The sequence below is a fragment of the Sinocyclocheilus anshuiensis genome, unplaced genomic scaffold (assembly GCF_001515605.1).
Source record: "Sinocyclocheilus anshuiensis isolate Anshui unplaced genomic scaffold, SAMN03320099.WGS_v1.1 scaffold1403, whole genome shotgun sequence".
Taxonomy (NCBI): Eukaryota; Metazoa; Chordata; class Actinopteri; order Cypriniformes; family Cyprinidae; genus Sinocyclocheilus; species Sinocyclocheilus anshuiensis.
The window spans coordinates 8,450-22,106 of NW_015538003.1; the positions used below are offsets into that span (position 1 = coordinate 8,450).

General features: G+C 37.0%; 2 protein-coding genes across 2 annotated transcripts in view; one reads left to right on the plus strand and one right to left on the minus strand.

The window, feature by feature from the left end:
* The first annotated feature begins 586 nt into the window (after positions 1-586).
* On the plus strand, positions 587-3,569 carry mpeg1.2 (macrophage expressed 1, tandem duplicate 2). The gene is made up of 2 exons (XM_016471713.1): positions 587-1,027; positions 1,640-3,569. Exons 1-2 carry the CDS (start codon positions 587-589, stop codon positions 3,338-3,340), a joined length of 2,142 nt encoding a protein of 713 aa, XP_016327199.1. The 3' UTR covers positions 3,341-3,569.
* Positions 3,570-5,647: 2,078 nt separating this feature from the next.
* colgalt2b (collagen beta(1-O)galactosyltransferase 2b) overlaps positions 5,648-13,657 on the minus strand; it is a 20,918-nt gene continuing 12,908 nt past the window's right edge. Inside the window, exons 6-12 of the mRNA XM_016471724.1 lie at positions 11,472-11,591; positions 10,603-10,676; positions 10,339-10,445; positions 10,122-10,254; positions 8,646-8,773; positions 8,329-8,535; positions 5,648-6,557 (exon numbers count right to left, since the gene is read on the minus strand). Of these exons, the coding sequence (XP_016327210.1) occupies positions 6,284-6,557; positions 8,329-8,535; positions 8,646-8,773; positions 10,122-10,254; positions 10,339-10,445; positions 10,603-10,676; positions 11,472-11,591 (1,043 nt within the window). The 3' untranslated portion in view covers positions 5,648-6,283. The remainder of the gene's footprint in view (positions 6,558-8,328; positions 8,536-8,645; positions 8,774-10,121; positions 10,255-10,338; positions 10,446-10,602; positions 10,677-11,471; positions 11,592-13,657) is intronic.

Sequence of the window (13,657 nt, forward strand, 5' to 3'; positions counted from 1 at the left end):
GTGTTCAAACTAATTAATCAGTGTTGTTATTCATAAACCCACAGGTAAATAATTAAATAGAAAACAGCTATGATCTCACTGCTGAAGAAAATATCTTGACTGTAACCAGCAGAAAATGGTGCAAAACCCATCTAAAAACTGAAACAGCATCTACGACCACACTCTAAAAAATGCTGGGTAAAATAGGGACAAACCCAGCAATTGGGTTGTTTTGACCCAGCGGTTGGGTTAAATGTATAACCCAACCTTCTGGATAGTAACCCAACCGCTGGGACAAAACAACCCAATTGCTGGGTTTGTCCCTATTTTACCCAGCACTGGGTTGTATTTAACCCAGCATTTTTTAGAGTGCAGCAAGCCATGTTCTTTTTTTTAGCAAGGCTAGTGAAATTATCAGATTTGTGCTGTCTTTATATAAACAATAACATTCCTAAAATCACCTAGCACATGCAATGTCTTTTATTTGGGAAATTTCTGACTGAGCCTGTATTCTTAGCTTGAAGGTGAAAATAAAATTTCCCAGGGTCACACCCCCTGTCAGTAAGATATAAGGCAAAAATTTGTGAGGGGGAAAGCATTCTAGATCATGGAGTCATTACACATTTTCCTAATGCTCTTCGTCGTTATCTGGAAGTCTAATGCGCTCATCCGACCCAGTAATGGCCTTCGTGAATGTCGCATGAACTCAAGTTTAACAGCACTAGAGGTGCTCCCAGGTGGAGGCTGGGATAACCTGCGCAACATAGATGTGGGACGGGTGATGAACTTTAGCTATTCCCAATGTCAGACCACAGAAGATGGCATTTATCTCATTCCAGATGAAGTCTTTGTCATTCCACAGAAAACAAGCGGAGTGGAAACTCACTCTGAGACCATCATGTCATGGCTGGAACAGAAAAGCTCCACATCAAGATCCATCAATGCAGACATTTCTTTCCCTCCAGTGCTAAACGGAAAATTCTCTGAAGAAAATACACGCATGAAAACACACCAAGTGAGGACGAATTCCGCAACAACACGAGTTCAGGTGAGTCTGAAAAGTGGAAAAGTTTTCAATGGCAGAAAAAAAGTAAGAGCGTATTTTTAAATTGTTCACTTTTATTGTTTTAATACGAAGCGATTATTAACTTCTTAAGGAGGGAGAAATATAATATGATACGTTTTAGGAAAAGTTGTTAAGAATTTGTCAAATAGAGCGCAATCTCAGAGCGTACGCAATATGCGTACGCAAGAGAAGTTTAACCGCTTGCGCCACGCTCACTTTCGGTTTCACTTACGTAGAAGTCTGGTTATTTTTATGTTCTCTTCATCTTCTAAGAATGTGTCTGTTCAAAGATATGTTTTGTTTTTTGAATCGACTACTATTAATACGAACACATAAAATATGACATAGCCTCTATATTCACATTGATATTTATATCTTAGGCTATTTCACTGAACTTATAAACTTAATTTAATTAAATATACCTGCTATCGTTCCATAGTTTCTCTGAATTAACGAGAAAACAATTATACCTGGCTGCTCCTACAAGTTATTTTTTTTCAGTAGAAATTAAAAAGCAGATCTCGAAATTACCAGGAAAGGATTTAATTTTCTATTTAGATGTAATTGTTTTATCTTTCTTCTTTTTCTTCTCAGGTGCGCAATCATCTGTACACCGTGAATGCATATCCTGACTTTACTCTGGACTCTCGCTTTGCTCAGCAGATTGGAGAAATCGCAGACGCTGTTGAGAACAATCAAACACGCCTAGCAACTTATCTATCAGAGAAACTCATACTTGATTATGGTACCCATGTCATCACAAGCGTCGATGCCGGGGCCATTCTGGTCCAAGAGGACTATATAAAAAGGTCTTACGTCTCTAGCAGTGAGTCAGACAAGTTTTCTGTCTCTGCATCAGCAGGCATTAACTTTTTTAACAAGGTTAACTTTAACTTTGGTAGCAAGGAATCCCAGGAAACTTCAGAAACCATCACTTACCAGCAAAACATTACATATTCTTTAGTTCAGAGCCACGGTGGGGCTTTATTCTACCAAGGAATCACTCTGCAGAAGTGGCAAGAGAGCACTCAAAATAATCTAGTGGCTATAGACCGGTCTGGTGTGCCACTGCACTATTTCCTCAATCCATCTATGTTTCCTGATCTTCCAGTTCCAACTTTACATAAGCTTGCCCTTTCAGTCCAACAGGCAGCAGCGCGTTACTACAACATAAACACCATTCCAGGATGTGTAGATCCAAATTCCCCAAATTTTTACTTTCAGGCTAATGTTAACGACTCGTCCTGCAAGGGTCCAGTCACCAATTTGACCTTTGGTGGTGTTTACCAAATATGCACTCCTTCGGCGCAAGATGGAAAAGTCATCTGTGATGAGCTTGCGCAAAAAAATCCAGATACTGGTGGCTATACGTGCCGTCAACCATACAGTGCCTCATTGTTACACTCAGAGACAGTAGAGCAGGGTTACAATCAATATGAGTGCCATAGGGAATGTCATTCATGCTGGTTAATTTTTGATTGTTGTGACAATGTATGTGGAAATGCTTATTATGTCCGTCGTGCAAAAATCAACACTTACTGGTGTTCCACAAGTCAGACAGTACCTCAATACTCTGGATACCTTTTTGGAGGTCTATTCGGACCATCTTTACAAAACCCACAGACCAAATCTCATGACTGTCCTCCAAATTACTTTGCACAAACATTTTTGACTAATGGTATGAGGATTTGTCTGAGCAATGATTACGAGGCAGGAACAGTATCTTCTGTGCCATTTGGGGGTTTCTTTAGCTGTCGATCTGGCAACCCTCTTGCAGGGGACCAATACCGTTGTCCACCTCAGTACAGCCAACACCTTGCTGCCATTAGCGATGGCTGTCAGGTATTGTACTGTGTCCAATCAGGTGAGTTTACTGGTGGCCAGTTAAAACCTATTCGCCTCCCACCATTCACAAGACCACCTCTGGTCAACATGATGGCAACAAACACTGTAGCTGTGATGACAGAAGGTGATCGGGCCTGGCTGAGGGTTGGAGAAACCAAAAAATGGAGACTAGCAAAGGCTGGCGAAGTTACTCAAATAGTCGGAAGGTTTCAGGCATCATCTACCCGGATGTCAGGAGGTGAAAAGGCTGGTGTGGCCTGTGGTGTAATGACTTTTATCGCAGTTGTTGTGGCAGGAATTGTCATTTTGGTGAAACGCAGAAGGAGATTTTCAAACTTCAGATCAAGCAGGGGGTATGAAGAGATTCACTATGAAGGCCAAAGTGGTGTAGAAAGTCAGAGAGAGCAACAGAATACAAACGATAATCCCACTCAACCTCTGTTGGCTTAGTTATGTCGAGTACATTAAGATTTGTTAAGCATTGTAAAAGTTAAATCTTGATCAGCTTTGTAATCAGTTTTTTAGTATTTGGTGATAGGGAATATATTTATGTGGTGCTTGGTATAAGGGCTGCTATTTACAACCGCTTCATAGCTTGTGTGAATGATGAACAGTATTTTGTATTTTTATGTCTACATTATTCCAAAAGAATTACTGATCCTGTGTTTTAATGAGACTATAGGCCTATCTGTAATTATATGTGTACAGTGTGTGTTCAGCATTCTGTACATGACTGTTTTTGTACTTTGTTGTTTTCATTTTTTAAACTGTTTTTGGGAGCTGTCTTTTATTTTTTTATTCTTTAACAAAAAATCCCTATTTCTGTCTTAAGTGGTCATTACTGGTGTTTATGCCATTCTGTTAATGCACAAAGATGACATTGTTTTCAAGTGTGAATTATGAAAACAAATTATAGAATTTTACCATTCAAAACAAACTGGTGAAAAAACTATCTGTAGTGTCTAAAGTCTCTTCTGAATCATGTGGCTTTTGATGGTAAATAGTGATAACAAATACACACACACAAAGTATTTCCTTCATTCCGCTCATAGTAAAAACATTCGTCTCAGATAATTAAGCCACTGGGTGTATAATGGAAAATTGTTTGTGAATGTGTGCTGGGTAGGCCTACTGTATGTATGAGTTATGTTGGAAACACATAACCTAAGATATATAACCTAAATAATCCGTTTTTCAGGACATTATTTATACATATTAAACAGCTATTTCCATAAAGTTAGAACAATAAAGAGAGACAAACTATACTGTATATATAAGTATTTCACAGTAAAAGAGAGCATGAACCAGCATGTTTGGATTGTGTATGTCTAAGAAGTACAAAAAAAAATGCGTTGTCATCCCACCTGGATGATGATTTAAATGTCTCTAGAGGCCAGAAAACATTCCAAATTCCAGTAAGGCAGGAGATGAAAGTATGTTTTGGGTCCTCATTACCCATCATACCGTTGAACATTATTTCACAGACGAAATGCAACACCACCATACTCCAGCAGATGGCAGTGTCTCCTAATATTACAGCACGGATGAACAACGGCATTTTTACCTCAGGAAATAGACTGCGTTGAACATTTATTTGAATTTCCACCATAATGTGCACCACCGAAATGCCGGTAATATACTAATACAGCTACTGTATATGTGTCATATGTTTGTGTCATTGTATGACTGAACGTAGCTTACATGTCTCATATTAAGAAATACATAGTCAATCTGTCCAACTATTGCTAGTAAAATTAATAAAACTTTTTACCAAGAAGTTTAAGGGAAACCATTACTTACTGGAGGAAATGCTGCTCTTTTTGTTCTGCCACATCAATGTCACTAAATTCCTCAGTAAATTAAATTAATGGTTTAATCTACCAACACTAACATGGCAAAGACCTAAGACATTTTAGCACAGGCCACTCTTGTGTAAACATCTCTTGTTTACTCACTGGTCATAAACATTAAATTGGCAGCACATTCTGAAACAGCAAACTTATTTATGGTCAATGTTTTTAGATTGTTTGGTGTGCCATGTTTTTGGTTGCCAAATGCAGTAGCTTACCATTTTAGCCATAAACCAACACATACACATCTCTTCTGCACTGAATGGAGTTTTCAACACACATCTAGTGAGTATTTAGCACAGAAACAGCCAGAGGCTGCTGGTAGTACATGTTATTGAAGAAGACACTTAACTACCCAAGCACACAAAGGTTGCCAATATACCAAAATTAATCTGAAGCTATGAATTTTGTTAGCTTGCACAGACATTATTAGACTCATTATATTATTGATCAGTCACTTTTATTGAATCAGCCCACCACCCGCACCATGACATCTTCAGATATCAAAGATGGTAATGAAATCAACAGTCAGAGAACAGGAGCCAGCCTGCTGAGTGGAAAAATACGAGTGTGTTTGGAAAAATTAGGGCGTTTGCATCCAGCCATTTCAAATTATGATAGTTGACATAATGCCCAGTAGAATCATACACTTTTTAAGACACATGAGCCTTCTGGAATATTCTGGAAGGAATTAGTGACAATATGATGTTCACAATAACACAAAAACACCTTTTGTCTCACACACACTTTGAACAGTTGTTCTTGTACAGTTGCTCTTATTCATAAAAAAAAAATCATATACTTAATCACCAGTGTCAAAAGTCACATGTTCTCCTTTTAAGAAAATTCAACGTGTTTTAGATAGAGTTTTAGAGTATTAGATCCAATAAAACTGAATTATGCGAAAACAAGACAGATTTGAACAACCTCCCCACAAAAGTATGTAACCACTGCTCTTAATTAATGGCTCTAATATATATTAGATACATGAATTACATTTAAAAGTGAATTTGTGATGCTACATATATATATATATATATATATATCAACTTATAATTTCCTTCCTGACAATATACAGTAGAAATGTAGACAGGCTGTGTAGGATTCTTTTATTCAGTACTCTGCGCATAAACCATATCTGTTTTTATATTACAAAAGAAAAAATAATAATAAAAGAAAACATTAAAATAAAGATTCATCTGTCTTGTTCATCCACTAGCAAACCCAAATCTAACTCCCATATGTCTATGTTCCTCCATCCGGTCCTTTTTTCTTCATCCTTCAAACACTTTGACGTGTCCACCGCGGACAGTTTGGTCCCTGGAAGGCATGATGAAATAAATAAGTGAAAACAAAAGGCGCTTGTGTGTCTTTGTGTAAAATCAACTAGCCAGCCAATGGTGTTCAAGCATCCCAGCCAGCTGTCATGCTATTGGCCGAAGTGTCGCCAAGGAGGAGGGGACTGCTGGACATTGAGGAGTGAGTTGTCTGAGTCAAGTGTGTTTTGTCATTCAGTTGTGTAGTTTGAGAACACGTTGAGGACTCAGAGTTCGTCTCGCGAGGCTCGGGACGCAGGCGGTGGTGTGTCCCCGGTGACACTGTTCTGAGCAACGGAGCGAATTTGTTCCTGCTGAGCAGTTTTTTTAGCATATTGTCTGTCCCAGTCTGTGCTGATGGCCTCGTCATCCCAAATAGTGGAGGTCTCTGTGTCGCTGAAGTAACCCGGCTCACCTGTATAGTGTGTTGGGTACAACAGCAGCGGCTCAACAGAGAAAGCACACAGATCTCTGGGATCAAAGTGAGACATGTATGCCGTACTGAGAGAGAAACATGAGGAGAGGGGAGAAGAAAAGCAAGGGCATGAGAAAAATTACACAATTGATGTATAATTAATTTTTTGATATAATTTATTACTGTGATGGCAAAGCTAATTTTCAACAGCCATTGCCTTAATACATTGTTGCTGAATAAAAGTATTAATTTCTTTACAAAAAATTTTTTTTTTTTAAATCTTACTGACCCTAAACGTTCTTCATCTTAATATTTGCATACTAATGTTTTACATTAATGTATATTTAGTACAATTAAATTATTCTATAATGGGTAAAGCTATCTGAACAACATGAAAACATTGCATTATTTACTATACTTTACAATAATACAACACTAAATTCACACACTTGGGTTACACAATGACTCTTTCTCTCTCTCACACACACACACACACACACACACACCACAAACACACAGAAAGTGGAGTATATTTATTCCACAGTAATCCATCTGTCTTATACCAATGGCCCTTCCCCCAAAACTCAGAGAACCATCAATGGGAATTTTGTCCCTTGAATGCTGGGACCCAAAATTACACAAAGTAGGGAGAGAGACCCAGAGAATGCAAGAACAGAGGAGAAGGACCGCAGGGTAATGAGGGTGTTAGGCGTGAGAAAGGCCAGTAAAGGCGACACATGCTGGGGGCACAGCTAGTGCTGAGTACGCCTCCCAATAGAGGAAACTGGGTAGAAAGGCAGCCATTGTGTGACCCAGTAGGGACACCATACTTTTTCCCCCACTCTGAACAATCTAGCACTGTGTCTGTCCCACTCAGCAGTACTGCCTCAGTGTGTACCTGTGTGTAAAAGCTTCTGAAAAATCTATCCATCAATCTATCTATCGATTGATCCATCCATCTATCCATTTATCTATATATCCATCAATCTATCCACGTATCCATCCATTTATCTATCTGTCAATTGATCCATCCATCCATCCATTGATCTATCATCCATCTGTGCATCCATCCATTGATCTATCCACCATCCATTCATTCATGTATCTATCTATGTATCCATCCATCCATCCATTCATTCATGTATCTATCTATGCATCCATCCATCCATCCATTCATTCGTGTATCTATCTATGCATCATCCATCCATCCATCCATTCATTCATCTATCTATCTATGCATCCATCCATCCATCCATCCATGTATCTATCTATGCATCCATCCATCCATCCATGTATCTGTCTATGCATCCATCCATCCATTCATTCATGTATCTATCTATGCATCCATTCATCCATCCATTCATTCATTCATGTATCTATCTATTTATGCATCCATCCATCCATCCATTCATTCATGTATCTGTCTATGCATCCATCCATTCATCTATCTATCTATGCATCCATCCATCCATCCATCCATCCATGTATCTATCTATGCATCCATCCATCCATTCATGTATTTATCTATGCATCCATCCATCCATCCATGTATCTATCTATGCATCCATCCATCCATCTATCCATTCATGTATCTATCTATGCATCCATCCATCCATTCATGTATCTATCTATGCATCCATCCATCCATTCATGCATTTATCTATGCATCCATCCATCCATCCATTCATTCATTCATCCATCCATCCATTCATTCATTCATGTATCTATCTATGCATCCATCCATCCATCGACCTATCCATCAATCTATCCTTGCATCCATCCATTGATCTATCTGTCCATTGATCTATCTGTCCATCAATCTATCTATCCACACACCCATCCATGCGTCACACTTACTTTGGGTGTTTGTTGAACATGACTGGCAGGAACTCATCCACAGGGAGCATCTTGCCAAATGGCTGAGCAGCGAGGAGTTTCTTGGCCCCCTGCTGTGAAAGGGCATAACCTAGAGTCCAATATGAGTAATCAGCCTCCACAAGATTATTAATACCCTCTACGGACACCTCCGGCTGAGCTACTTGCATTCGTTTACGGCCCACATATCTATGGAGAGCGAAGAAGAAAGAGAGAGATGTAGAAAGAGAAAGATCAATATGCTTTTGTGAATGATGAAAACGTCTCATGTGTTTGTTTTCAGCTGGTGTTGTTCTTACATGAGGTCCCAGTTTAGCTGAGCTTTTTCAATATCCTCCATGATGGTCTGTAACCTCCTTTTAAATTGAGGCTCAAACCTCACATCATCCTCCAACACCAGCACATGCTGCAGACCCCTCTCCACCACCTATCACACACAAACACACAAAGTAAACGGAAAACGATTTGTCTGTTGAAAAATCTTGTTTCAGAAAATGGAAAAATTTACTTGAATGTTGCTCATCTGATTAACTGGACAATTATACTACGTTTGTCTTATATAAAACATTAACAGTGAAAATCTTAACAGAGGCCAAAAATAAAGACACAAGGTGTATCCCCTGTGTGTGTACATATATACAGAACTTTTTGCCAGTATGGTCCACTTATTTTGTTTTAAAGCATTAGAGGCACAAATTCAATGATTGTGCTGTGATAATTATTAGATGTGTTAAAGAAATATAATTTAATATAAAGAAAAAAATGTTTATCTAACATCAAATAAACCAAAAATATCTAAAAGTTTTTAGACAAATACTAGTATAGACCGCATTTGACAATCTCAATCATTAATTTCTTACACGTTATTAGAAGAAAAAAGAAAAAGTATTTTTCTTTCATTTCATGGGAAGTATAGGTTTCCTATTTAATGTTTTATTAATCACATTTACTTATTTATTATGTTTATTTTATTTATATATATATATATATATACAGTGGGTACGGAAAGTATTCAGACCCCCTTAAATTTATACTACGTTTGTCTTATATAAAACATTAACAGTGAAAATCTTAACAGAGGCCAAAAATAAAGACACAAGGTGTATCCCCTGTGTGTGTACATATATACAGAACTTTTTGCCAGTATGGTCCACTTATTTTGTTTTAAAGCATTAGAGGCACAAATTCAATGATTGTGCTGTGATAATTATTAGATGTGTTAAAGAAATATAATTTAATATAAAGAAAAAAATGTTTATCTAACATCAAATAAACCAAAAATATCTAAAAGTTTTTAGACAAATACTAGTATAGACCGCATTTGACAATCTCAATCATTAATTTCTTACACGTTATTAGAAGAAAAAAGAAAAAGTATTTTTCTTTCATTTCATGGGAAGTATAGGTTTCCTATTTAATGTTTTATTAATCACATTTACTTATTTATTATGTTTATTTTATTTATATATATATATATATATATATATATTTAAAATATTTATTTGATGTGTTACACTAAAAAAAAGAGAGTTTTAAATTGTATGAAGACACGTCCCAAATTTTTTCAAAAACTGAAAACTTCATACAAAATTAAAAAGAAAATAAAGTAATTCATATAATATTTAACTTGACCTCTGTTGGTTGACAATCAGCATTTTCTGAAGGACATTTCCTTTCATTAATTATATATTGAAAAATGAAAAACCTTGGGCCCTATTCCATATTCTATTTATAGTGAGTGTCACATGTTTGTTTACATGTGAGTATGTCTGTACCTGCTTCCAGGTGAAGTGGTGGCTGAGGAAACAGCCGATCTCTCCACGCGTCAGCACCCTATCAGAGTATGGATCTTTATATCCCGGCATCATTTCTATACCTAGAGCTTGAAGTTGAGATGTATTCAGAGCCCTGACAGGGAATAAAAAAGGTCAAATCAACAGTTACCCAAACATCACAAATACGATTCCACAGAATGTCCCCTTGATGACCTACTTGCCATCTACAGCATCAACCAGCGTGGCCTCAAGTCCCAGCACCGCCATTGTGTTCAACATCCGTTCCCTCCGGTCCAACCTCCGCTTCAGATTAATCAGAAAGATCTGAGCAGAAAAGAGAACGAGAGAGTCTGAGGACGGACGCAGGGCAAAATAAGAAAATGTCACTTCAAAGAAGCTTAAATCAGCTGAGGTTTCTCTGCAGAATATCTATCATGAGTATCCAGTCAAGCAAGACATTCCAGAGATTCTGCTCTCTCACCTCGTCAAAGCCCATCTTGTCCTGGGATTTGGGTGGAGTGAAGAGAAACTCAGAGGGTTTTATGCTATGATCAACTGCAAGAAAAGGCATTTTAGTTGCATAAAATGGACATCTGAACATTACACATTGGAACATAAAATGTAAATAAAACCTGTAAATAATAAGGATTGAAAATATAGTGTGGAAAAAGGGTGGTTTATTAGGGGCAGTGGCCATGGGTGTGCTTCTTATGGGTGTGTGTGTGTGTTTGCCTACATTGTGGAGACCAGGCAACGGTCCCCAAGAAGAAAATGGCTTGATAAACATACACTACTGTTCCAAAGTTTGGGGTCAGTAAGATTTAATTACATTTTTTTAAGAAATCAAGACTTTTATTCAGCAAAGATACATTAAACTGATCAAAAGTGACAGTGAAGACATTTATAATGTTAAAAAAGATTTCTATTTCAAATAAATGTGGTTCTTTTGAACTTTCTATTCAAAGAATCCTGAAAAAAAACATGGTTTCCACAAAAAAATAAATGTTTTTTGAGCACCAAATCAGTCAATATTAGAATGCTTTCTGAAGGATTATGTGACACTGAAGACTAGAGTAATGGCTTCTGAAAAATCGGCTTCGCCATAACAGGAATAAATTACATTTTACAATATATGAAAATAGAAATGTTATTTTAAATTGTAATAATATTTCCCATTATTACAGTTTTTACTGTATTTCTGATCAAATAAATGCAGTTTTGCAGAGCATAAAAGCCTTCTTTCAAAAGCATTTAAAAATGGAATTAGCCCCAAACTTTTGAACTGTAGTGAATGCATGAACATCTATGCTTTAATGTGTATATAATGTGTTTGTGAGTGATAATACTCACTCATGGCCTCAGTGATGGTGTGTGTGAAACTCTCCTCCTCATCTACTACACTCTGCTGGGCCTTCAGAGGTACAGGCAGAAAACCGTAATGTTCTCTGTTACATACATACATCTGTACACCTACAGAAAAAACAACAGCATAATACAGACACATCATGAATATCTCACATAATTATATGTACCCTATGTAGTCAGCCCACCCTACACAACGAGAAACATGAGTGTTACATCATTAATGTGTTTGTGTGGTTTGGTGTTGTCATGGCTTTATTCATGGGTGTGTTTGGAGTCATGGTTTGACGGCTTTGTGTTAGCTGTGTATGTATGTGATTTACTGTAAATCCACTGCACGCTCTCTCTCACACACACACATTATTTCCTTAATGGAACTTCCACAAAGAGGCCATAAAACTGCCCAGCTGGAGCTGGTTATATTAGCCACAACATTATCCGACATTAAAGCTGTTAAATTAACACAAACCCTCCACAGCAACATATACTTGAGCTGGACAGTTGGAGGTGCAGTGATTTATGTGTTAGTTTCTGATCCGTGTCTGTTCTGGGTCCCAAAAACAGAAGAACGGTACTCTTAACTGCCTTCATCTGTTTGCTCTGAAAACATTCCGCGCTTAAAAGCACTCATTTCCAAAACAACTCACGCACTTAAATAATAAAATGGCACCACTTACAATATGTTCAATGGTTTAACATTAGTTAATGCGTATCATAACCTAACAATAAAAAATACTATAATACCCGTATTTATTAATCTAGCTTAATGTTAATTTCTACATATACAATACAACATCGATTTGCTACAGGAGGCCTTTGTTCACCCCCTGGAGCCGTGTGAGGCACTTTTTATTATGGATGGATGCACTTTATTTCACTTCTTTTGAACTGATGCACTGCAACCCCCGCTGACTGCCATTAAACAGCTTGGAAGATCAAAGTCAGTTTTTAATATAACTCCGACTGGATTTGTCTGAAAGAAGAAAGTCATATACACCTAGGATGTATATGAGTAATTCATGGGCTAATTTTCATTTTGGGTGAACTAACCCTTTAATATTATAACATTTGATTTTATTATTTGATATTTAAATTAAATATATATAATTTAACTAGTTGTAACGTGGGGTTTGGGTTTTGTTTCTTGCTTCTGATTTTGATAGTTTGCCTTGTTTCATGTTCCTGTCATGTGTTCCTTGCCCCTCATGTGATCCTGTCATGTGCTACTCTTGTCTGTAGGCTTGTTCGACTTAATGTGGCGCTGCAAAGATCGGCTGCCACCTGTCAAAAGCAATGCATTCTGGTTAGAAAATTATTATTATTATTATTATTATAGATTCTGTGATGACAAGCACAACGTGTGTTGCGTGTTTATTCTAACAATTAAATTCAAATAATGCTCACAAATCTGTGTTTTTATAACAGTAAAAGCATTTTTTGTGTAGTCATTATATTGACTGTAGTCAGTTATATTGAGTGACTTTTAAAAAAAAACACTGATAAAATACCCCCACTTTATTGGTATTTTAAATAGTATATGTTAGGGTTGAACTTTATTCATGAACAGATGGCGCTGTATTAAGCAGTATATAAAAAGTTTCTGTTGCTCATGAAAACGTTTCTGAAACGTCTGTGCATTTGACAAATATTGCATTTAATTCACTTAATCTGTGATAGAGTATGCAAACACTGCAAGAGCGTCACTACTGGGAGCAGAAAGTGTCCGACTTGACGTCTCTGTTTTACATAATATATGTGACCCTGGACCGCTTGGGTATATTTTTAGCAATAGCAAAAAAAAAACATTGTATGGGTCAAATTATCGATTTTTCTTTTATGCCAAAAATCATTAGTATATTAAGTAAAGATCATGTTCCATGAAGATATTTTGTAAATTTCCTACCGTAAATATATCAAAACTTAATTTTTGATTAGTAATATGCAATGCTAAGAACTTCATTTGGACAACTTTAAAGGCGATTTTCTCAGTATTTTGATGTTTTTGCACCCTCAGATTCCAGATTTTCAAATAGTTGTATCTCGGCCAAATATAAAAAATCCCCTACCCTAACAAGCCATACATCAATGGAAAGCTTATTTATTCAACTGTCAGTTGATGTATAAATCTCAATTTCAAAAAATTGACCCTTATGACTGGTTTTGTGGTCCAGGGT